The sequence below is a fragment of the Thrips palmi genome, unplaced genomic scaffold (assembly GCF_012932325.1).
Source record: "Thrips palmi isolate BJ-2018 unplaced genomic scaffold, TpBJ-2018v1 HiC_scaffold_1, whole genome shotgun sequence".
NCBI classification, from domain to species: Eukaryota; Metazoa; Arthropoda; class Insecta; order Thysanoptera; family Thripidae; genus Thrips; species Thrips palmi.
In genome coordinates, this window is record NW_023144620.1 from 12,038,496 (window position 1) to 12,063,299 (window position 24,804).

At 55.8% G+C, this 24,804-nt stretch overlaps 3 protein-coding genes across 5 annotated transcripts in view; 2 read left to right on the top strand and 1 right to left on the bottom strand.

The window, feature by feature from the left end:
* LOC117639455 (nostrin) overlaps positions 1-20,420 on the top strand; it is a 47,093-nt gene extending 26,673 nt beyond the window's left edge. For 2 of the 3 annotated variants that reach the window (XM_034375134.1, XM_034375127.1), the window contains exons 2-13: positions 17,298-17,383; positions 17,516-17,659; positions 17,746-17,827; positions 17,922-18,128; positions 18,216-18,304; positions 18,386-18,521; positions 18,601-18,765; positions 18,840-18,992; positions 19,075-19,227; positions 19,313-19,424; positions 19,507-19,668; positions 19,760-20,420. In XM_034375134.1, the coding sequence (XP_034231025.1) occupies positions 17,298-17,383; positions 17,516-17,659; positions 17,746-17,827; positions 17,922-18,128; positions 18,216-18,304; positions 18,386-18,521; positions 18,601-18,765; positions 18,840-18,992; positions 19,075-19,227; positions 19,313-19,424; positions 19,507-19,668; positions 19,760-19,866 (1,596 nt within the window). In that variant the 3' untranslated portion in view covers positions 19,867-20,420. Of the gene's footprint in view, positions 1-16,938; positions 17,045-17,297; positions 17,384-17,515; positions 17,660-17,745; positions 17,828-17,921; positions 18,129-18,215; positions 18,305-18,385; positions 18,522-18,600; positions 18,766-18,839; positions 18,993-19,074; positions 19,228-19,312; positions 19,425-19,506; positions 19,669-19,759 lie in introns of those variants that run through there. The other variant, XM_034375143.1, reaches the window with a different exon arrangement.
* Positions 20,242-21,816, bottom strand: LOC117639473. Its single transcript, XM_034375171.1, has 5 exons — positions 21,686-21,816; positions 21,458-21,617; positions 21,165-21,371; positions 20,844-21,068; positions 20,242-20,770 (listed from the first exon to the last, which is right to left on the bottom strand). The coding sequence occupies exons 1-5, from the start codon at positions 21,686-21,688 to the stop codon at positions 20,667-20,669; spliced, it is 699 nt and encodes a 232-aa protein (XP_034231062.1). The 5' UTR covers positions 21,689-21,816; the 3' UTR covers positions 20,242-20,666.
* A 49-nt stretch (positions 21,817-21,865) lies between these two features.
* Positions 21,866-24,722, top strand: LOC117639471 (deoxyribodipyrimidine photo-lyase). The gene is made up of 10 exons (XM_034375155.1): positions 21,866-22,117; positions 22,278-22,409; positions 22,483-22,609; positions 22,693-22,818; positions 22,911-23,113; positions 23,201-23,359; positions 23,447-23,645; positions 23,724-23,916; positions 24,002-24,243; positions 24,317-24,722. Exons 2-10 carry the CDS (start codon positions 22,281-22,283, stop codon positions 24,514-24,516), a joined length of 1,578 nt encoding a protein of 525 aa, XP_034231046.1. The 5' UTR covers positions 21,866-22,117; positions 22,278-22,280; the 3' UTR covers positions 24,517-24,722.
* The last annotated feature ends 82 nt before the right edge of the window (positions 24,723-24,804 follow it).

A 24,804-nucleotide genomic window follows, 5' to 3' on the forward strand; every position in this document is an offset into this window, starting at 1 on the left:
CGCGGGGGACGCCGCCGTGCCGTGGTGGACGCCGTGTCCGCTCTCCGAGAGCTAACGGCGGTGGGATTGGGAGAGCCGCGGCCGGCCGTCCGCGTGGACTCTGCACATGCACGGGGACCTTTCCTCATTTCACCGTGGCGACCTGTCCGCTCGGCTGCTCGCATGACTCTCATGGCGCGTGTCTTTTATTGCCGCTCATGGCACATCATACGGCACTCCCCCCTCAAATGTCACGGCCCGACGGGCGCGCCCTGGCGCAGAGAGTAGCGCCGAGGAGGCTCGCGGAGTAGCGCCGCGGCGTGTTGCAGCAGGGCGACTTGACGGCGGCGGCGTGCAATATCAGCCTGTGCGAACCAGTCCACGGCCCGGCGACCCGGCAGCACGCCGAGAAGGCCCTTAAGTGCGCCATGGCGTCACCGATAGGCCGGCCGGCCCGCCTCGGCCTTTAATAAGGCTTAACGAGGCGCCGGCGGTGTTGCGTGACGTGCCCGACGCACTAGTTCTGCAGCGCGCGGATCACCCGGTGCTTTCCTCTGCAGCGGCCCGGCGGCGGACAGACGGGCACCACGCAGCGGTCAGACAGACAGACAGTTTATCGGGCGAGCCACAAGAACACACAGACAAATTCGATGTTTTCGTTCATGCTTTTTAGCAGATGAGAGCTTTTTATTTGTTTTTGTTTTTCACTGGGCGACGACTTTAAGAGTCTAATTCGGAACACCTCAGTAAAACACGTTAATTGGCTCAAAACGAGGCCTAGGGCTATTCGATTCTGGGTCTCAGTAAAATGTTACCATGCTCTCTTTGCCAGGGCGACCATAGCGGCTGCGCTCTGAGCCACGGCTCGATTGGACTGGTGGTGCAGGGTGTACTGGTTCTCAGAAATAAAGTAAGACTGTTGGTACAAGGACTTTTGAATATATATTTATTATCCAATATATCGACAAGAAAACCGAAACATTGAATCAAATAGCCCTAGACTTCGCTTTGATTTGGTTAAACTGTTTTTACTGGGGATGATGCAGGACTTTAGGCAGTAAGCCATCCAGAGAGGGAAGCAGACAGTCATGCGGTACCAGGGGGTAGCAACACGGCACTTTTGGCCGCTCCGTGCGGTAGCGAGGCCCGGCCCCCCACCACCGCCCCGGCCGGTGCCGGCCTGTTGTGAGCCTAGCTAACCTCTCAGAAAAACACTGTACGTTATTTGGTGGCAAGACGGTCTCGTTTGTAGTCAGTGCCCTCGTTCATTTCGTTATCTTTCGATCAAGCACAAAAGATATATTCTTTGTGCCAAATTCGCAGAGTATTTTTGCTAAAGCGAAACGTCTACGCGCCGCGGCGCCGCGGCCAGTTGCAGCGGCTCGCTTTAGCAAAAATACTCTGCGATTTTGGCACAAAGAAAATATCTTTTGTGCTTGATCGAAAGATAAAGAAATGAACGAGGGCACTGACTACAAACGAGACCGTCTTGCCACCAAATAACGTACAAAAGCAGTGTTTTTCTGAGGGGTTAGCTAGGCTCACAACAGGCCGGCACCGGCCGGGGCGGTGGTGGGGGGCCGGGCCTCGCTACCGCACGGAGCGGCCAAAAGTGCCGTGTTGCTACCCCCTGGCGGTACACAGGCAGTGCTCGCGGCGAATAGTGGGGGAGAGTGGCAGGGCGCCACAGCGCGTCTTTCCCGGCGGACGTGCGTGGAGGAGTCGCGGGACAGTCGTACTTCTCGCTCTGTCTCTCTCGCACGCCAGGGGCACGCTCCGCGAGTGCGAGAGAGACAGAGCGAGGAGTGCGGGCACAGAGGGCGCAGTGGCACAGTCGGTCGCAGGAAGCGACGCATAAGGAGGCTCGGCTGGCCGACCCCGAATCCTTCGCATGACCACTACACTGCGAGCTGTAGCGCCGCGCGGGGGCGTCCTCAACGAGGTCCTCGATGAGCAGTGCGGTGTCGACATTCCCGCCGCTCTTTTCATGTAGACGCCGACGACGTTCCCACTGCCGTTTGGCAGGGATTTTCTGTTTCCCAGTGTAGCGCATTGACCAGAAAGGGCACACTGGGCGGGGTGGGGCGGGGCGAGGCGTGGCGGGGCGTGGCGGCGCATTACGTGCGCCATTTCCATACTCCGCACCACGGTGTGCCACCGGGACCGCCGGCCGGGGCATTCCCCTCATCTCGCCAAAGAACACTCGCGCCTTTTGCTCATTTCCGCAGGAACACGTCGGCGGCGGCGGCGGCCCGGGAGGCCCGGCCCCGTGCCTCACTTCCCGACTGCAGCAGACTGATTCCGAGAGTCGTTTTCGTCGCTCCGTCTCTCTCGCACTCACGGGGCACCCCTGCAGGTGCGAGAGAGACAGAGCGACGAAAACGACTCTCGGAATCATTCTGCAGCACGGCTGGCTGTCCCAGAGTCCCAGAGAGCGAGGAGTGGCAGGTTCACTGTCAAAGGACCGCGCACGCCGTGTTGTCGTAGGCTGCGTCGGTGCTCGGTCCAGTGACTCGGATGCAGGGCAGTGTTTGCGGGTTGGTGCTCAATCGAAGCTGATTGGTGGGTCGGGCAGGTCGAGGCGGGGCGCCGCTCCGCTCCCCGGGTCAACTCTGGGCCTCTGGGCTACTCACTGGTGGTGGCGGTGCATGGCCTGCATGGCGCCGCCGTCCGGGTTATCCAACGGGGCGGACGCAATGCCGCGCCAGTCCGCGGTTTCTGCATGACGCGGTGCAGGGCCACGGCCTGGCCACGGCGGCGCCGCGACCACAGAGGAGTAGTTACTTCTCGGACGGCCGCAGCAACCGGCCAGAGAGTGCCAACGCCAACCTGAAAACAAACATACCGTTTCAGGAGCATCTGCAAAGTGCGCCAAAATCCTAGACGCGTTTTGAGCTCCAGAGTTGCTAAATGGGACTCGAGCCGAGCGAGGAATCCGTTCGTGAGGTCACAAGTTCGGTTCGAGTCCTGTTTAGTGACTATGGAGTTCAGAACTCGTCTAGAGTTTTGGCTGCCGGCGCCGGTCTTCCGGCCCACTGTGTGGTGGGAGGAGCAGAGTCATAGACTAGCGACAAGTCATTCTTTGGTACCAGTACTTCAAAGTAGGCAAAAATTCCCTGAAAGGGTCCTGCTCACTGGGCAACTTGTCGATATCGAAATTGTCTTTAGATTGGGAAAACGTTGCCCACCACACATCACGAGTGGTAGGCAACCATTTCGACACTGATTCATAGCGAAAATTTTAGCCCAACTTGTGGCTGCGCTGCACCGTGTTGTGCCGTACGCGGTACCGCCCCCGGGCGCATCCTCGACACGGTGCGGCGCGGCCCAGCCTAGCCGTGGCGGCCCGGGCTTGTAATGAGCGTTTGCAGCGCACTCTAGCGCGCCGCGCCGCGAACAGGGTCAGTCGGTCACGCACTGCACGAGGGAGAGGAGCACGCATCTCGTCCCGGCGTGCCGCGGCACTGCCACCCAGTCCCGCCCCTTCCCGTCCGCCACCGCCACCCCGGAGCACCGCGTCGGCGGAGCCCCGAGCACGATCCCGCACAGTGGGCCAGAAGACCGGCGGAGGCGGCCAAAACTCCAGACGCGTTTTGAGCTCCAGAGTCGCTCAACTGGACTCGAACCAAACGTGTGACCCCACCAATGGATTCCTCGTTCGGAGAGCAATCTATTGGTGGGGTCACACGCTCGGTTCGAGGCCTGTTTAGCGGCTCTGGAGCTCAAAACGCGTCTGGAGTTTTGGCCGCCTCCACCGGTCTTCTGGCCCACTGTGCGGCGCGGCCACTGCCACTGCACACGTTCGCGTTGCACAATGACCGCGATAAAGGAGGCGGGGCGTTGTCCGCGCTCTCCGAGACTCCGCGACTCCAGAACGCCGGGACTCCCAAATCGGCAAGCAGCCGCCGATCGCGCCGCTCGCCTTTCGCGCCGTTTCCGTCCAGCCGGCCAAAACAAGCCGCCGGCGTAACTCTCGGACGCACGCGCCGCCGCGCCGCACCGGCCGCGCCCCGCGGACTCGCACGCCCGATCGGTTTCTCGGTTTCATAAACGGAAACCCACGAAAACGGAACGTCCGCCGCGGTGACGGGAGGGACGCACAGTGGGCCAGAAGACAGGCGCCGGCGGCGAAAACTCTAGACGCGTTTTGAGCTCCACAGTCGCTAGACAGGACTCGAACCGAGCGTGTGACCCCCCAATGGATTCCTCGTCCGGAGAGCAGTCCATTGGCGGGGTCACACGGTATGTTCGAGTTCCATTTAGCGACTCTGGAGCTCAAAACACGTCCGGGATTTCGACCACCCAGGCCCGCTGTGTGACGCTGCAGCAGCCTCATTCCGAGAGTCGTTTTCTTCGCTCTGCCTCTCTCGCACCCACGAGTGCGAGAGAGACAGAGCGACGAAAGCGACCGTCTGCAGTTTTCTACGATGATGGACGTGGTGGGCCACGTCAAGAAGGGGACGCGGCGGTCGCGGTGGCGTGATGGGCGGACGGGGCGACGGGGACGCGGATGTCCCCCGCAGCTTGTAGACGCTTGCGGCACTCATCGCCTCATCCTCGGGTCGCCGCGACAGTCGCCCGACAGTGGGTCCGACAGTCGGCAGGCACTCCGAGCCGGAAGTGACTCGTGGAACTGCCAATAGCAATAGCGGCGGCCGACTGTCAGTCTCCAAGTAACGTGACCGCCGCACAGTGGGCCAGAAGACCGGTGGAGGCGGCCAAAACGCCGGACGTGTTTTCAGCTCTAGAGTCGCTAAATGGGACTCAAATCGAACGTGTGATTCCACCAATGGATCGCTCCCCGAACGAGGAATCCATTGGTGGGATCACACGCTCGGTTCGAGTCCCTTTTAGCGACTCTGGAGCTCAAAACGCGCCGAGAGTTTTGTCCACCTCCACCGGTTTTTGGCCCACTGTGCGCCGCCTCACCGCGTTGCCACAGCGGACGGACTGGTCGTTTTCGTCGCTCTGTCTCTCTCGCACTCATGGGGCATCGGGCACGGGTGCGAGAGAGACAGAGCGACGAAAACGGGTCGCGGAATGAGTCTCCTGCAGCAGCTCCCCGTCGCGTCGTTGCGCTTCTGTTCCCGAAACGCCCGCGGACTCTACCATAGACCGCCCCGCGGCACGGCGGCGCGTTGCGGCACTGCCTACCCTCGCTTCGACAGGCGCTCCCTCGCCGGGAAGGCGCTGCAGCACTGCAACCGTCCGCGTTCCTCGTCCAAACTGCATTGGACGACGACCCCCCGCGTGCAAATAGTGCATTGTGCTACCTGTTGCAGCTGGCCGTGCAAGAGCGGCAACACACACAAACACACACAAAATCACTCTAACACACACAGACCACACACACACACACACACACACACACACACACACACACACACATCAACGCACGCGCGCACAGAGTCAACGATGAGGGGCATGAATTGTTATGGGGAGAAAGTGACGCAAGCCTGCGATAGTTTTACGACGGCCCAATGAGGGGTCGCATCTGGCGGCCCGGCCCGCGGCCCGCCGACCAGCCCAGCCACGACCAGCCCGGCCGAAACGGCAAAGCGACGCTCGACGCAAATGAGAGGACAGCGCGAGCAATAAATAAATGCATAGATACGCGTCGTGCGTAATGCGCAAAGGTTAACGGGCCGCACAGTGGGCCAGGAGACCGGCGCCGGCGGCCAAAACTCTAGACGCGTTTTGAGCTCCAGAGTCGCTAAACAAGGACTCGAACCGGTGACCCCACCAATGGATTCCTCGTTCGGAGAGCAATCCATTGGTGGGGTCACACGTTCGGTTCGTGTTCCATATGGCGACTCTGGAGCTCAAAACGCGCCCGGGATTTTGACCGCCTCCACCGGTCTTCTGGCCCACTGTGTGGCGGCAGCAGGGAAGAGTTTCGTGGGTTCGGCAGATCTGCGTGCGTGCGTGTAATGCCCTCCCCGACAGACGAACTTGTTTCGTGTAGGACAGGGGCAGGAAAGGGAGTGGCCCGGGCCGCCCCGTTGGCCCTGTTACTGCACTGTTATTACATCTGATGCAACAGCGCGGCCGTCGCACACGTCAGGGGCAGCGCCGCCACGCCGGGCCGGGCCAGGCCGGGCCGCCACCGCGATGACCCATTGTACTCGACGGTACTCGACCAGCGGAGCGATTCCGAAGAGAGCGCCGTCTCTCTCGCACCCGAGTGGAACGCCGCGTGAGTGCGAGAGAGACAGAGCGACCGTTCGGCCTGCAGGTCGATGACCCCCGCCTCGCCCCCGCGCGCTCGGCTCCGTGCTTTTCGCGACAGCGGCGACAGCTCTCCGCTCTGCCATTGTGCGACCCGGACTCGCCGGCGGACGCGGACGCGGCAGGCCGCCGAAGATCCGCGTTTCGATAGAGCGCAGCGTCGACAGCGGCTTGCCGTGTGCTGCTTGCCGGGTCCGGCGGCGCGGCAGGCCCGCGGGTGCTCAAAACGGCAAACTGCATGTCCGGCAGCGGTCATACATCTGCGAACGGCGCAGCTTTGCGCAGCTGCAGGTGGGGAAAAGCCCAGCCCGCGGCGCCGAAACCACGCCACCCGCCGAGGAAGCCGACGACGGCTAGCCGCCCTGACCTAGCCCAACGGGCCTAGCCCAACGGGCCCAACCAGCCGAAGCGAAAGTCACCCCTCCGGACCGGGCCGGCTGCCGGCTCCGTTCCCTCGGTTCAACGGACCCAACGCGTGATAAAGCAAACGCGTGTGGCCGCGGGTGTCCCGCGAGGCGCCCCGCCCGGCCCCGCCCCAACGCGCTCCATCACTCACTGCCGCGCTCGTGCCCCAGCAGACGTGTCCGAGTCCCTGGGGCTCCTAAACGCCCTCCAGGCCGCGGTGGGGTGGCCTCCGCCTCGGGCACGCCGACGAGGCCGTGTTGACGGCGGCGTTGGCCAGGCCGCCGTGACAGCCAGACTGATTCCGAGAGTCGTTTTCGCCGCTGTCTCTCTGGCAACTACACGGGACGCCCCATGTGTGCGAGAGAGACAGCGCGACGAAAACGACTCTCGGAATCAGTCTGCAGCCAGCCCGTCGACCTGTTGATACCGAACCAGTGGTCGAGGCGCACGTGACCAAACAGGCCGGGCACTTGTTACACGGCACTCGGGCCGAAGGCGTAACCTGCACCCGCGGGGAGGGAACCCATCATCTTGGCCGAAAATTAGCAAGCGGGTTCGCGTTGCTGGCTGGCTGGAAAGAGCGGATATTGAATCTTCGAGACCGCTTTGCTTTCCCCAGCAGACTATTCCGATGGTCGTTTTCGTCGAGGTGTCTCTCTCGCACTCAAGGGGCGTTCCGTAAGGGTCCGAGAGAGACAGAGCGACGAAAACGACTCTCGGAATCAGTCTGCCGCCGCCGGCCTTACGAAACTTGGAAAATGGCGCGCTAAATTCGTGGCAAGGGACGACGCCGCGGAGTGCAGAGTGGAGCAGCGGCTCTGCCCGCCCGGCCGGCGGCGTGTGACATGACGTATGACGCCAGCCTGTAGGATATCCCATTGCGTTCGCGTTCGCGCTCCGTGCCTCCATGACCACCCTCGGCGTGCCCTTGGCGTCGCTGAGGCGCTGACGCGTGCGGGGCGGCCAACGCACCTCGCTGCAGCAGCGGTGCACCGAGAACGTTGACACCGCCAGCACCTCCAGACCTCACATTTCACACCTCGTCCGATCTGTGGACTGATTCCGAGAGTCAGTTTCGTCTCTCTGCATGTCTCTCTCGCTTCATGGGATGCCCCCTATAGGCGCGAGAGAGGCAGAGCGACGAAAACGACTCTCAGTCTGCAGTGCCTGCCCGGCCGCATGATGCGTTGGTGCGTTTTCACACGACGCGCCGAAGCCTTGCGACACTTCCCTCGCTCGCTGCTGCAAGACGCTGCACTGCAAAACGGCGACCAATGACCGTCGCACAGTGGGCCAGAAGACCGGCTGAGGCGGCCAAAACTCTAGACGCGTTTTGAGCTCCAGAGTCGCTAAACAGGACTCGAACCTAGCGTGTGGCCCCACCAATAGATTGCTCTCCGAACGAGGAATCCATTGGTGGGGTCACATGCTAGGTTCGAGTCCTGTATAGCGACTCCAGAGCTCACGCGTCTAGAATTTTGACCGCCTCCACCGGCCTTGCCGATCGGTTTCTAGCGGGAAGCGGCTGCGCGTTGTTCGAACAGCCCACCGCGCCGCCGCCGCAGCCGCGAGAATCCGCCCGCCGCGCGGAGGCGATGATGATTCTCGAGTTTCCTTCTTGTTTGTTCTGCGGCGTGGCGCGGGGCGGCGCGTCCCAGGGGGTGAATGGTCGCGTGCCGTAATCGCGTGCCTCGCCTCGGAGCGTTCCCGCGCCGCGTCTCGCCGCGTCGCGACGCCTCCGAGACCCCCGGGACTCGGAGACTCTCACGCATCCCCCCGCCAAGCCACGCCGAGACGGCGGGCCGCCAGGACGCCGCCGCGGCCTCCTTGACGCTTTCTAATTTGCGCCGCGTTTTATACAGCAGGCACTCCTGTGGCCACCCGTGCCCACTGCCGCCATCCCCTCACGCACGCACGCGGTTGTGTGTGTGTGTGTGTGTGTGTGAGTGCATCTTTGTTCGTTTTGGACTTGACTGCCCTTGCGTGGCCGTGGCGTGGCGCGGGGGTCGGCTGCATCGGGCTAAACGCCTCTCTATTGTCCAGCTCGGCGCGCTGCTTGGCGCTGCTTAGCGCCTCGACGCTCGCGTATGCGTTTTTGCTGGTCCGCGGCGGCAAAGGGAGTGGAGGATGCAGCCCCCCCCCCCCCCCCTCAACACACATGACGGCACTGCGCAGGCTGACGCGGCGCCCCTATCGGCTTTCTGCATCTAGCTAATAAGATGAGGCGCTGCCTCAACAATACTCTCTCCGCGGAGCAGCACAGCGTTTTGCTAGCCTCGCGGCCCTTCTCGGCGACTCCAAGCGGGGAGCTTTCAGCCGCGCTGCGAAGATCGCGCAGATCCAGGGTCCGAATCCCCCTCGAGGCGTATGGAAAACAAGGCTTTGTTTCATCGCCTTATCGAAACCCCGCGAAAAAATGACGCAAACAACTACAGTAAAAAGAACAAAAACAACGAAAAGATAGGTGCTTCCGACGGGAGCGTGCGGCAGGCGGACCTGGACCGGAAGTGGGCTCGGCGACACACGATCGCAGTGACTGCAGTGTAGTGGCATGACAGTGGCCTGGCGGCGGCGCCCTCCACGCGCTGTGTCCGAACGGTGCCGCACTGTCCGCCACGCCGCGCCATGCCGCCATGGCCCGGCCGGCGGCGCAGGCCGCTCGCTGTCCAGCGTGTCCAGGCAGCCCGTCCGCGCGGCATTCCAGGACCTCCAGGACCTCCAGGACCTCCAGGCCGTCACATGCAGCAACCAGCACCGGCCTGCAGGGCCTGCAGACTCATTCCGAGAATCGCTTTCGTCGCTCTGTCTCTCTCGCACCGATGCGGCACGCCCCATGAGTGCGAGAGAGACAGAGCGACTCTCTGAATCAGTCCGCTGCGGGCATCCAAGGCATCGCAGGCAAACGGCAGCTCGTCTAATTAGAAAGGAAAGCGCCAGTGGCTGGCCAGTCGATTTGCACGCCAATGTCGTTCGCCGGCCACGCCCTCGCCGTGCTCGCCGTGCTCCACGTCGCCCCGTCGTCGCGGTCCTGGCCGCGCTGCATCCTGCACTGCTAGGCTCGGCCCCGTTCCGCACGCACGTCGCCCGGCCCGTCCGCCCGTTCGTCGTCGTCGGGGTCCTAAATGATAATTACCGCGCTGATTGGCCTGGGGACCGATTCCGAGAGTCGCCGTCGTCGCTCTGTCTCTCTCGCACCTATGCGCGACGCCCCATGAGTGCGAGAGAGACAGAGCGCCTGCCGGGGGCGTGGCGGCCGGAGGTGATGCACCGCACTCGTCATCGGGGAGCCTTCCCCCCCCCCCCCCCTTTCCCCCCCTCGCGTTCCGCGGTTCGCGGCGCGCGGTCGTCCAGGCGAGCGCGGCACAGCGCGGGGCCCAGGCCGCCCCGAGCCCGCGCCCCGCCGCCTGGCCTGCCTGCCAGCCAGTGTGCCAGCCAGTCCAGCCGCGCTCGCCGAAGCGGCCGCACCGCGTCCTCGCACCGCCTGCCAGTTCAGCGCCGTCGTCGTGCCGGACCTGTTCTGTGCTCGTGTGTGTGTGTGTGTGTGTGTGTGTGCTACGAATATCGTGTTTTAGTGAAACTCCTGCTGTGGTTGGTTAGTGGATAGTGAGGCCGCCGAGAGTGTGTGCCAACAAGTGAGCAAGTGTTCAGCATCAAGATCAGATCGGCGGAGAAAAGAACGACAGAGTCACGCCCCCCCCTCCCCCTCCTTTCCAGAACCGTGTCGCGTTAGTGATAGACCTTCCCTGACGTGAAAACGACAAATCGCGCAAGCGGCTGGAGCCCTATTTCCAATTCCATCGAGAGACGCGACGACACTGGCAGCAGGGTTATGCCTTTTCTGCTAGGCCGTAACTCTAGTCCCGAGAGAGTGCCCCCCCCCCTCTTTTCCCGCAGGACACGCAATACTGAGTGACGCGTGCGGCCGGCGCGGTGTCGCTGCTCTTGGCCTGGAACACTGCCCGTCAGACGGCGTGGCACCTGCGCTGCACCCGTGCCATCAGGCGCGGACGAGAAATGCGCCGACGCTACCCCGCGCCCCGAGGGCACTTGATGTAAACATCGTGGACGAACACGATCAAAGCTCGGCGCACGGGGTATGGACAGCGTGTTCCTGCCTCAAGCACTGTACTGTCTTCTTGACGTGGCCCCCGCGACTGCGACTTGGCGCGCGCGCCTGCACCGTGCACCTGCCGGCGGCCTGGGCGCGTTGGGCGTGCCGCTGGCCACCAGGTCGCATAGACAAGCCGCGCGGCCCCAATGATCTGTGTCGAGGTCGCGGCGCGGGCAAGACGCTGTCCAGTGGCGTGGCGGGGCGCGGCGGGCTGTGGCGGGCCTATTAGCTGCACCGCTACCACTTGTCTAGGCGTGTCAATGCCTTTCAGTCGTTTGTTTTCGAGCTCCCTTGACCACCTGCTGGTCTGCCGGGCGATGGCCCTGAGGCGCCGCGAGGCCCGTGAAGCGGCTGCTTCACACAGCAAAAGCGAAGGCAGCCAAAACAAAAACCTGAGCGGCGGTCGTGAGATTCGAACCCGAGCGCTCCCATGGTGCATCCCGCCGCCGTGGTCCGGTAACTGGACCGCCGCCGACCGCCGGCCGCCCCGCCCCCTCACGACGTAACAAGGTGCAGTCCGCCGCGCACCGCACGACGTGTTCCTTTGTAACGCAAGAAGCAGCCGCCGCCGCGGTCCAGGGCGTCCACGGCCCCCGGCGTCACGGCGGTCAGGAGGGCGGCCGGGGCAGCCTGGGCCAGCAGGACGCAGGAAGCGCGGTGCAGCCCGGCTGCTGGGCCGCCGCTGGGTCAGACGCAAGCAGCGTATCGCCACGCGTGCGCCGTGCGCGTAAAGCCTTAATTTCCGCCGGGGGCCGCGGGGCCCAGGGCCAGCAGACTCATTCCGTCGCTCCGTCTCTCTAGCACTCATGGGGCGACCCGTGCAGGTGCGAGAGAGACAGAGCGACGACTCTCGGAATCAGTCTTCAGGGCCGGGTGGCGCAGGCCGTGTGGGCCGGCAGCCGAATAGGAGCGTGAAGCGCTTTAATTTCGCTTTGGCCGCCGTCGGCCGGGCCGCCTCTTTGGTTTGTTTACACGGCCACGCGCCGCCAGCCGCCGCGTCCGTTGCCGCCCTTTGACCCGCCGGCCGGCCGGCCGCGCGGACAGACGTCGACGCCAGGAAGCCGAGTCACCCACTTTTCTTTTTCAAGCTGCGCCCTCTCGTCTGGGCCCTGCCCTGCCAGGCCCGGCCCGCCGCGCGCGCGCCTTGAACGCGAGCGCAATGACCGCTTGACCGCGGCGGGCATGGCCTGGCCTGGCCGGCTCGGCCCGGGACGCACTCAGATTGCTCCCCATTTCGACTCCAGATAGTCCTCCGCCCTGCTTTCCTCGTTTCTCCCAGCGCGTCCTGCGGTGATTGTTATACTTTTCCCCCGTTTTCACCACATTGATTGGCGTGCTCGTGTGTGTGCTATGCCCACTAGACGGAAGCCCTGGCGGACACACACACACACGACCGGCCGGCCGGGCCGAGTTTCTCCCGACGACGTGCTGCACTATACTCTACCGTGATTATCCCCGGGCACGAGCGCTGCCTGACGCCGCCCAATCCACGCCACTGCACTGCACGGCGTCCCCGGCGACTTGAACGCCTGGGCCCGAAATGGCATACGATCATGTGTGGTCTAGCCCTTAATGGTAATGGCGGAGCGGCGTTAGGCAACCCGGCGGGCAGCCGTGCTCCACGGGACTGCCTATAGCCGACTCTGCAGGCTGAAGGACTGAGGGGTTTCGGAAAAGGACCTCAGTGGACCAGAGGACCGGAGCAGGTTTGAGCACCAGAGTTGCTGAATGGGACTCGAACCGAACGTGTGACCCTACCAATGGATTGCTCTCCGAACGAGGAATCGATTGATGGGGTCACACGCTCTGACCGCGTCCCGTTTAGCGACTCTGGAGCTCAAAACGCGTCCACAGTTTTGGCCGCCTCCACCGGCCTTCTGGCCCACTGTGCACCTTCCTCTCTTTCTTCTTGGTGCAAGTCGTTCTGGCGGTGCCGTTGCCGGACCGCGGCGCCCGGGGCGAGTCAAATCGACTGGCGACAAGCAGGACAAGCAGGCCGTGGCGGCGGTGCTCCGCGGAACGGGACGCCGAATCCGCGGACGGCGGTGCGGCACGGTCCGGCCTGGGTCACCGAGGACCTGCCCTGCCCTGCCCGCCGCGCGGCCATCCCTCTCGCACTCACCGCGCGTTCCGAGTCGGTGCGAGAGAGACAGAGCGACGAAAGCGACTCTCGGAATCGGTCCGCAGCGGGCGGCACAAAGGAGAATAGCGCGGGGAAAGGCAAATAAACGTGGACGCCCATGGCACCGCCGACAGGCCGACAGCCTACACCGGCTCGCCAGCGGAACGTCACGGCACCATGCAGGCCTCGGTGCAGGCGGACAGCGCCGCCGTGCACTCGTTGGCGTGCGCGCGGCGCCGCGGACGTGCCGTGCCGCCGTGCCCGGGACACGGGCGTGTCACCAGTGCAGCCGCAGCCAGGCGGCAGCCAGGCGGCCAGGGGGTCGTTAGGATAGCGGGAAAGGCGGCGATGACGGGGGCGTGGCGCGGCCCGGCTGCCAGCCCTGCCAGCCCCGCCAGGCGACACCCTCGTGCTAACTGTTCGCTGCGGTGCGCTGCGGTGCAGTGCCCATCATGGTGTGCTTGGAGCGCGGCGGCGCGGCCCATAGTTCTACCTGGCATGTCCGTCCGTCCGCCGCGGAAGCCGCCAACGACACGGCGATGGCGCCCCGGCGGCAGACGGCCAGACAGCGGTACCGTACCGCTTCATCGTGACCGACAGGCCGCGGCCCTCCGCGTCACAAACGCACCGCCGCCATGGCGTGCGTGTTCGTTGAACGGCCCCAAAAGGTTCCACGTGCGGGAGGGTGTTGAAACAACCTCCAGCCGCGCCACGCCGCCTGGCGGGGTCGCTGGGTGTGGACGCATCGAATTACTCGCGTTTTACACGCCTACTTAAAAGGTGCCAGGTGCTCGACCATGTGGGCGCGAGGCGCGAGCTCGCGATGAGCCATCGGCTTGTGTCGATGCGTGGTTGGGCTGCCGACTGTTCCGAAAGATGGTCTCGTCGCTCTGTCTCTCTCGCACCCTTACGGGGCGCCCCGTGAGTGCGAGAGAGACAGCGCGACGAAGCGATCGTTTGGAAGCAGGCGGTCTCCAGCGAGGCGCTTTGCCTCGCCGGCCGGTCGCTGGCTGACCTTGGCTCGCCTTGGCGCCGCGGCGCAGCGCGCAGCCTCCTCCCACTCGATTAGGGCACCTTTCGCGCGGATCCATTCATGCCGACTGCAGCTGTGCCATTCCGCACGGCGTGCCGACCGTCTGTCTCTCTCGCGCCGCCACCCGACGTGCCATGAGTGCGAGAGAGACGGGGCGACTGTTCCGGAGTCGGCCTGCAGGCAGATGGCATCACGGCACTGCGGCGTCCACTATGCGCTGGCGTCCGATGCCGCTTCCTCCGCTGCATCCACCGCAATGCACGCCGTGCCACGCCGTGGGCCGAGGACGCGCGCACCGCGAGGCCAGCAAACACGCTCCACTAAAAAGAAAAAAAAAACCACTGCGTGATGAATTTTACAAAAACCCATCTTCGTTGAAAAAACTGCCGATGAACCCGTAGAATTAAGACGCAGCCGTGTTGGGGTTGCGCAATTTGCCATCCGAGTGGCGGGCGATGGCGAGCATTGCTTGCAGCGGCCACTCTGCTCCGCGTAATTTGATCGACGTGATGCAGCGCGTGATGGAGCACTCCCTTCGCCGTCGTCGCGACCCTCTCACGCCCTGGCGGCCTGCGGACTCATTCCGACAGTCGCTCTGTCTCTCTCGCACTCATGGAGCGTCCCGTATCGGTGCGAGAGAGACAGAGCGACGTAAACGACTCTCGGAGTCAGTCCGTCTGCTGGGCCTGGCTGGGCCAGGGTATGCCCGATCGCTATGTGGCACCAGTCCGCCGATGGCCGGTGTCGACACCGCAACGACCTGCCTTGTACGGCGATCTATCATAGGACTCGTCCGCGAGGAGCACACCGTCGCCACCACTCACCCCGCATGTGTGTCAACGTGTGTGTGTGTGTGTGTGTGTGTGTGTGTGTGTGTGAGCGTTGTGCCGCGGAGCGTGTGGGCGATGCGCGGCGCGTGCGTGCGTGTTTGAGTTTGCGTGCGCGAAATAAAGGCCACCGGAAAACGTGTGCAAACGGACCGAATTCCGCGCCTCCACTCGACCTCAGCGCGGCGCTCTGGCGGCGCTGCTGCACCTGCGCGGCGCGTCGCGGTCGCCGTCAAGCAGCCGCCTCCATTCCGAAGCATCTGTCTCTCTCGCTCCGCAAGGGAGCACTCCATGAGTGCGACAGTAGACAGAGCGACGGATCTTCGGAATCGAGCGGCGCAGTCCATCACTCACGCGGTGGCGGCGGCTTGGCGGCGGCCAGGCCGTGCCCCCGCGGCTCCCGGTTGCTCCTAGTTACGCGACGACGCCGCGCTGCTCGTCACCTTTGACGTAACGGCGGCGCGGCGGCGGGCTTGGGCTGCTTGAGCACACAGTCCTTTGCCTGGCGCGCCGCGCTTCTCATCCTTGCCATTTCCATTTTTCCCATGGCGTCTCGCGGCGCTGCTGGGGGACGACGACGGCGCGCCACTGGCAGCGGCGTGGAGGAGGAGGAGGATGAGGATGAGGAGGAGCGCCGCCGCACAGTGGGCGGCCATAACTCTAGACGCGTTTCGATCTCCAGAGTCGCCAAACAGGACTAGAATCGAACGTGTGACCCCACCAATGGATTCCTCGTTCGAAGAGCAATCCATTGATGGAGTCACACGCTCGGTTCGAGTCCTATTTAGAGACTCTGGAGCTCAAAACGCGTCTAGAGTTTTGGCCGCCTCCACCGGTCTTCTGGCCCACTGTGCGCCGCCGCGACACGCCGCGACACGTTCGTTAGGGAATATCTGCACTGCACTGCACGTTGATTCCGATTCCGGACAGTGTGGTTCGCTGCTGTCTCTCTCGCACCCCTGCGGGGCGGCTCGTGAGTGCGACAGAGACAGAGAGACGCAGGGCACTGTTCGGGATCGGGCCGCTGAAGGGCAGGATTGAGGCTGAGCCGCGGCGGCGCGTTCAGCAAGAGGCGACGCCGCGATGCGTTGGGAAGCGAGTTTCACCTTCGCGTTCACGGCGTGCCGGGCAGCAGGCTGATTCCGAGAGTAGCTTGCGTCGCTGTGTCTCTCTCGCTCTCGCGGAGCGTCCCGTACAGGTGCGAGAGAGACAGAGCGACAAAAACGACTCTCGGAATGAGCACGCAGGGCGGCGCGGCAGCCAGCAAGTCGGAGTCTAGTCTCGGAGGAGCAGTGGCGTGCTAATAAGTAAAGTGGCGCCTCGCCTCGCCGTGAGGCCCTCACGCAGCACTGCGCGGCAGACTGATTCCGAGAGTCGTTTTCATCGCTCTGTCTCTCTCGCACGTGCACGGGCGTCCCATGAGAAAGAGAGAGATGGACTCTCGGAATCAGTACGCAGCGGCGCTGAAAAAGAACTCGCTTCGCTTGCTTTGCTTTCGATTAGACGGACCCACGGCTCCGCGGCCCGGGTCCAGCACACTGGTACACGGTGCCGGCCGCGCCGGTCCCACAGTCGATGTCGTTTATGTCCCCATAACGAGGACCTAAGCGTCACCACGCCGCGGTCTGACCTTGGCGACCGTGGCGTGCACTGTGCACCAGGTGTGGCACTGCCAACTGCCGAAATTAGAGGACACAGAGTCCTGCCTGGTCCCGGTCGTGTCCCCCGCGGTCGAGCCTCACACCTCCAAGTCACTGCCTTGAGAGTGTTCACGTGTTCGTGCACGTGTCGATTGGAAACCGAAGCTCTCTTCACTCCTTGCCTCGAGGTAGTCCTACTTTTGACGACGTTCCCCCCGAGTTACCCAAACAAGCCGCCACGGCCGCGGCCACCACGACCGGCAGACACCCTCCAGCCCCACCAAGCCCCAGGCCCCGTCGGGGGGCGTGACTCTGTGATGTGGTCGAGCTGTTTAGCTGACTGCCTCCACTTTGCAGCGCCACCCATGCCCCGGCGGTCGCGGTGACGCACTGCTTGGCGTCGCCAGCGTCACGATGATGAAGCGCGCCGGCAGCGTGCACATGGCGCCCAGCCTGACGCCGTCCAGGAGTCCCTCCGTCATGTCCTTCCTATCGAACCGCACGACGGCGAGCCGCGCGTCGTCGGCGGCGGCCTCCATGGCGTCCGTGGCGACCGCGCCCTCGGCCTCCTCGCAGGCGCAGACGCCACAGGGCCGGCGGCCGCCCTCCGTCAGCACGGGGCTGGGGCAGCGCGCCGGCTTCAGGCGCACACTGCGCATCAGCAAGAGGCTCACACGCCGAAGACAGCCGCTGCCCAAGGTTCGGTTCCCGGATTTCCGCTTTTCAGCCGCATTGTTTCTCTCCGGTCTTTGCAGGTGCAGTTGCATCCGTGTGATTAGGAGCCCAAAAAAAAGGGCAAGGCAGGACAGAAAACGTGGGGCGAACGCAGTTCGATCTGTGAATTTGGTTTTCCCTGTTCAGTGTCTCGACCTGCCCCCGCCAGCAGCAAGCGGCGATCCCCATCCCCCGTGTCGTGATCTAAGTGCTCATGGTTGCCTATTGCTTGTTGCAGGGGCAGAATGGCTTCGAGGAGCTGCGGAGGTACATCAAGCAGGGCGGAGACTTCTGCAAGGACCTCACCAGCATTCTCCAAGAAAGGTGAGTCACTTTTTATCTTTCTTTTCTTCTTTTTTAGGCCGGGGCAGGGGGAGTGGTGTGTGTTAATTTTAACAAGAAAAAGGGCAAAGCCTTTCTTTTTAATGTGTACAATTATTTGGTTAATGTTTACAGGGCGGAGGCTGAGCAGGTCTATGCAAAAAGTTTGGCAAAACTGTCCTCAAAACTACTCAAGGCCAGCAAGGATTCTGTTGGCTCTGTCGGCCAAGCATGGCAAAGGATAGGAACTGAAATGGAATGCCAGGGCGAAATTCACAGGTATGTATGCTGGCATTTTACCACGACCATCTAAATTTACAGTGCCTTGATCAATTTAAAAGCTTTTGTCTTTTACTCCAATTCAGGACATTCGCTGTAGCTCTAAGTGAAGAAGTAGTCAAACCACTGAAGCAGCTAGTAGACTCCCAGCACAGGATAAGGAAATCAGTGGGTATTCACTACCGATGAAATAATGAAATGTATAATCATGTTGGTTATTAGTAAGATAAATTTCTAATTTACACGTTTTTGTATTTTCCAGGTGGAGTCTTCAGTTGACAAAACAGCCAAAAGCCTCTCAGAATGGCGACAAGCAGAGGCCAAGAGTAAGAAGACATCATTTATGTGTGCTCGAGATAACGAAAAGCTGCAAGACGCAATGGTAGAGGGACGACAGTCAACCCGAGGTTCATCTCTACACTTACATCATGCAGTGCACAACAAAATGTCAGAGAAAGATGTGGCAAAGGTAGAGACAAGAAATATCTGCTATCAGTAATAACACTCAAATTTTTATTGTTTGTTAAAGAAATTTGTTGCTTTTAAATTTTTGTAGCTTGAAACAAAAAGGCGTAAAGCAGAAGATTCTGTGAAGAAAGCTGATGTGGAATATTACACATTTTGTATTCGAGCAGAAAGAGCCAGGTCAGTAAGAAATTCAAACTTCTTAAAGTTGGACAAAGATTTAAGGCCATTTATACAAATCTCTTTTTGAACTTTGTGCAGACTTGAGTGGGAGACAGCTGTTTTGAGAGGAAGCTACTGCCTGCAAGCCATTGAGGAGGAAAGGCTTCAAAACTTAAAAGAACTGGGCTCTATGTACTTGAGACACTTGAAAGAAATGGGACCAAAGATGGTGCAGGTAATTAATCAGACTAGAAAACTACAGAAATTATTCCATATCAAAATCTGGAACTAATCCAGTATATTTTTTCTAACAGAGTACAGATAGGTTGAATGAGCCAGTGCAAAACTGTGATGTGGCCACAGACATTCAAACGGTAGTTTCTTTAAAGGGCACAGGGCAGCCCCCATCAGAGCAGCTACTGCCGGATTTCTATGCTGAACATGTTACCTTGGGTATGAATAGAGATAGGCGCAAACAGGTAATAAAAAATTATGAAATTATTCGAGCCCAAAAGGCTAGACAACATTGCTTCATGTACGTATTATATTACAGGCACTTGTCAAAGTTATGCAGTTAATCAAACAAGATTTGGAAAGGGAGCGACGAAGTAAGCAAGGAGTTGAAAACCTGGCAAGAGCTCTTCAGCAGACGCCAAACTTTGGAGCAGAGGATTCACAACAAAATGTCACAGAAAAACTGCATCATGTAAGAATTAAAACCTCAGTGATGAGAAAAAGAATTTGGATGTAAGGGGAGAGCAATCTATAAGGAATATGTTTACTTTCAGATGCGGGCGATGTTGACTTATTTGGAGGCAGCAAGATACAAAGTCCAAAGCGTGCTGGCTGAGTTGGAAGGAAGACCAAACCAAGCCCACCCTTTGTCTTCACATATTATAGTTCATCGAGATAGGCAAGGACTTCAACAAAGCATACTGAAGGTCTATGTCAAACTATAATAAACCTACTGCACCAGAAATATCGAAGAAAGTATTAACAAAAATGACAATTGTATGTGTTTTGCAGGTGCCTCCCTGGGTGCGAAAGGACTCTTTAGATCAGATGAATGGAGACTCTCCAGATTGGATGGACAGAGGAGCTGCTGATGGCAATTCTGTTCAACCTGACAGTGACTTTGGTCTGTATAAAAAAAATTAATTAATTATGAACACACACACAAAAAAAAATTGACTCATTTAGCTTAATTTTTTATCCTACAGATGAATTTTCTAGCCAAGGAAGTGAAAAAGACTTTAATGGTAGCTTAATTATTTCGGAATGTGCGAGTACAACACAAGCAAGCAACAATCCCAGTGTGGGTACATGCCGTGCCCTGTATCAGTATGCAGCAAATCTTTATGATGAATTAAATTTAAATCCAGGTGAGGTTTGAGGCAAAAAAATTATAAAATGAGCTTTAATAGAAAATATTTCTAGCATTGGTATCAAATTTATGTTTTTGCTACTCTACAGGAGATGTCATCAACATTCACGACAAGCAGGATGATGGCTGGTGGCTTGGGGAGCTCAATGGCACTGTTGGCATTTTCCCTGCCACCTATGTTGAAGAAATTAAATGAAATGTAAGAAAGGAGGAAACTACCTTCAATTTCACTCCTCACACATAGTCAAATTTTTTGTGTAAAGATGAAATTAAAATGTAAAATGTTTTCCAAAGGCACTGTGAACATACTGTATATTTTGTTTGAATAGGCCTGTATCAACTGTTTCCAGAAGCAAAATCAAAGTTATGGAATGAAAGCGATTGAAAGTTGGTGTGCATTTCCATCTTACCGTAATCGTAATTGATGTAACCTTCCATACTTATGTCCTTACTTCTGACTAGAAAGTTTTATCTGTTGAATGCCTAAATTAATGTTAGTCATATGCGTTTGTCTATTGTGATACTTAAGCTTTGACAAAAAGTAGGATTTAATGAATAAAAAATACCCTACTAATGAATTTATGTGTATTACTTTGAAAAAGTATCCATTGTTAAAAATAAATCTAGTGAAATCATTTGTACATTTCATGCTCAATACTAAAAAAAAAAAAAAATATTTTTGGTAGGAATCTCATTGAATGAAAGAAAGAGAAATGTGCACAGGGAACACCTTGGTCAACCTATTCTGTACATAATAATTTTAAAAACCTTTAAGTGTAAGAATTTATAAATATAACATTGTTTTAAAATTGTTAAAATGAGTTCATAATCATCCCCCACGCATGTACTGCAAGACACCACATTTAAAAACTGGTAGTTTTCCCTCAAATACAAATGGCATCAAATTGATTTAAGAAAAGGTTTCACTAATTTCAGAAACCTCTAGAAGTTCACTGCATAATGAATGTACCTTGGTTGGTTTAACTCAGCCAGCGATTACTTTGGTTGTAGATGAGCCACAAACTGCAGAATGTCTTGTGATTCATCAAGCTTCAGCGCCAACTGCTCGAAGTTATCCAAAGTAGGATTTGACTCTAAAACTGCAAGTGAAAAAGAAACAGAGGTAAAAACCGAGATATTATAGGGAAATGAGAGTAAATATAGACGGCTTACCTTTCCATGTTTTCTTAGTTGCATTAAATAGGAATTTGATTGAGTTGGAAGGGATTGGGTCCAAAGACAGCGGGCGAGTTTTATTGTAGGATAAGAGAAACTCAATATTTTCACCATTGGCATGAAGAAGGGACACATGGCATCCAAGCATATCCTTGTACTTTTTCTTTCCTAGTTTGAAAGAGTCTAGAGCCAATCTATATTTACTTTGCTGTTGCTTTGAATCTAAAAAGTCATGGTACAGTTAGTTTTCACAAGGTTAGAGTACAGTCTGGTTTTAGAACCAGCATTCAACAGACTAGCTTGCAATGCATCCCATACCTCGAGTTAGTTCAGCAACTTCAGATTTCATCAAACCCAAATGATCAGATAAGCACTGGCATTCATTGCGCTTGTCAGCGACTACATCAAGAAGTTCTTGGCTTTTCTTTAGGAACACATCAGAATCGTTCTGACATTTATTTACTTGCGATATCAATTCATCTCTTTCAAATTTCAATTTCCCGAGCTGAGAGTGATCAAGAGCTTCTAAAGCCACAACAAAAATATTATCTTATTTTTAAACAAATCAAAGAAAAGAAATGAAAAGCAAGAGCCTAATGACAATAACTTACGATCCAGAGGGAAAAGTTGAAGAAAGAGCTTGGTCAATAAGTCGACTTTGGCAGAAATAACCTCCTGGTTCTTGGTGGACAGTTGTTGATGTTTCGAAAGTTCAGAGTTGTCGTTGAAAAGAGAGCATTCTTCGAACTCCTCGCTATGCAGTAGGACACCCTGTAACAGAGCACGAAGTTTTCCACCTATTTCCACTTCCAAATATTCAATAAACAATAAAATCGCACCATTCCGCCACAGTTTTCAAAATGATTCAAATTCAAAACATTGAATGAGGGTACCACTTTAGTCAACACTGCCACAGTCACATACTGCACACATCACTCAATGACAAAGTGTCATTTAGATCAGCTCAACTTGTTCCCTTTTCCAAAAAAATGTGGTTTCTGCATTATATTATCCATATTTCGTATTAGAGTTTTATAGTTTCCTTAGAAACGGTTTCTCGATGTGAGGATTACTGTTTCATATGTTGGTAAAATCAACGAAAGAACAAAAGACTAAGGTCACGGAAACAAAAACAAACAACACAAACAGATAGTTATAAGTTTTTCTGTGGGTCTGTTGCATTCATAGTTCTGGCGCTTAGAAACATTTTAACAGTTTCGCCTTGGGCGTTTCACCACTCTAAGCCCACAACTCAGCTGTTTTCATTCAGGGTAAGTACAGACAACACCTCTAACTTCCATCAAACAGTCGATAGTAATTTGTGTTAACCTTGACCAGTAAACTAATTACCTTCTCAGGTTGCTTATATTTTGCTGTTTTATTCGAACAATACAATAAATTTATAATTTTCCGCCCCCACCCTTCCTTTAGAGAATGTCGTCCAAGATGTCAAGCAGCAAGGAGCCACCAAAAAAGAAGGTGAAGACAGAAGAAGCATCCAGTCCTACTACTTCGAAGTCTGATACAAACTTGAAACAACGTTTGGTGCAAGATCGTAAAGAGGTTTGTTTGAATGGTTTGCCCAACAAAGCAGTTCTATCAAGTGTTGAATACTTACGGTATTTCTCTTTTGTAGACTGCACCCTCAATCCTGGAATTTAAATTTAACAAAAAACGTGTTAGAATATTATCAGAGGCTACTGATGTTTCTGAAAATTGCAAAGGTATTGCATATTGGATGTTCAGAGATGAAAGAGTTCAAGGTAAAGATCATGCACCAAAAAGAGTTACTGAATGCATTACTGTGTGGCCCGCTTCCAGTATTTTGTATTGTTTAAATTTTCAGACAACTGGGCATTTCTTTTTGCACAACGCTTGGCTCTCAAGAACAAAGTTCCACTCCATGTTTGTTTCTGCCTTCTTACGAAATTCCTTGATGGCACCATTCGCCAGTTCAAGTTCCTCCTCAAAGGTACGAATTGCTCAAATTTTGAAATACTTCAATTCATATTCACGATCCCAGTTTAAATGCTTACTGTATTTATAATTTTTTTGTTACTTCAGGCCTGCGAGAAGTACGCAAGGAATGTGAGGAATTGAATATAGAGTTTCACATGTTGTATGGAAGCGGAGCAGAAGTTATGCCGGACTTCATAAAGAAGAACAAAATTGGGGCTCTTGTAATCGATTTTATGCCTTTGCGTAATGTTATGAATTATGCTGACCAGCTGAAGAAGACATTGCCCAAAGATGTACCGCTGTGCCAGGTGCGATACATGTAGACAAAATTCAAGAGATCATTTTATATTTAAAAGTATTGTATGTTAAAATGAAATGACTTGTTGCTTTTTCAGGTTGATGCTCACAATATTGTTCCTTGCTGGCAAGCATCAGAGAAATTGGAATATGGAGCTAGAACCATTCGGCCCAAAATACATAAACAACTGCCTGAGTATCTGACTCAGTTTCCACCAGTTATCAAACATCCATACTCGGGATCACTTAAAGCAGATGTAATTTATTTGAAAAATTTAATTGAGTATGCAATTTATTTATACTTACTCTTTTATCTATCTTATACAAACTGTCTTTTGATTTAGAAAATTGATTGGGAAAAATGTGAAGCTCATCTGGAGGTAGATCGAACTGTGGATGAAGTGCAGTGGGCAGTTCCTGGATACTCTGGTGGAATTTCAACCCTGGAAAGCTTTATCAACAAAAGGCTTAAGATTTTTGGATCAAAAAGAAATGACCCAACCTTGGATGCGTTAAGCAACATTTCACCCTGGCTCCATTTTGGTAACTAAGAAAAGAAACAATTACCATATTCAAAAAATAAATATTCAGGTCATAATTGAATTATAATGTTCTTTTCAGGTCAGGTCTCAGCACAGCGGTGTATTTTGGTGGTGAAAGCTTTAAGAAGTAAACACCCAGAAAGTGTTGATGCTTACATTGAAGAAGCAATTGTCAGAAGAGAACTGTCTGATAACTTCTGTTTCTATAACCCTAAGTATGACAGTATTGAGGGTACCAATGAGTGGGCAAAGAAGACGCTGAATGATCATAAGTGAGCACCTCTTTGAACTGTACTCTGACTCGTACCAACTTTACCAAATCATGTAACTTACTTACATTTTTTAAATATTTGTCAGGAAGGACAAAAGACCTTACTTGTACTCTCGGGAAGAGCTGCAGAATTCCAAAACGCATGACGACTTGTGGAATTCTGCCCAAATTCAGCTTGTGAAGGAAGGCAAAATGCATGGTTTTCTAAGAATGTACTGGGCAAAGAAAATTCTGGAGTGGACTGAAAGTCCAGAGCAGGCTCTTTCTGATGCCATCTATCTTAATGATCGCTACAGTCTTGATGGACGAGACCCAAGTGGATATGTTGGTAAGGGATGATGCCTGATGCGCCTTCTGTATTGTTGCTATGTTCATAATCTTAACCTTGCCCTCTGTTGCAGGTTGCATGTGGTCCGTTTGTGGTATACATGACCAAGGGTGGGGAGAAAGAGATGTGTTTGGGAAAATTCGCTACATGAATTATCAAGGATGCAAAAGGAAGTTTGACATTGCTGCCTTTGTCTCTCGCTATGGTGGCAAAGTTTACACAAAATCTTCAAGCACACTGGACAAGTTTGTCTCAAAGGGTAAAAAGAAGTAGCATGGCAAGGTATCTTGAAGCATCCACTGATTGTAGTACAAATAGATCATAGAAGGAGGAAACTGTAACACTGTGATTGTGTACCTGCACCTATTTATACTCTTATCAGTTAAGTTTTGATCCAAACTGTTATTACTTTTCTTCGTGTTTTATTTAACAAAACAAACTGTTATCTACGGGTGGTAATAATTACTTAATCTTGTCGAGCTTTGTAGTACATGTACTTTTTTAACTTTGTGTGACCAATCCAAGTATTATTTTAGTTTTTTACAAATCAATAATTTGAAA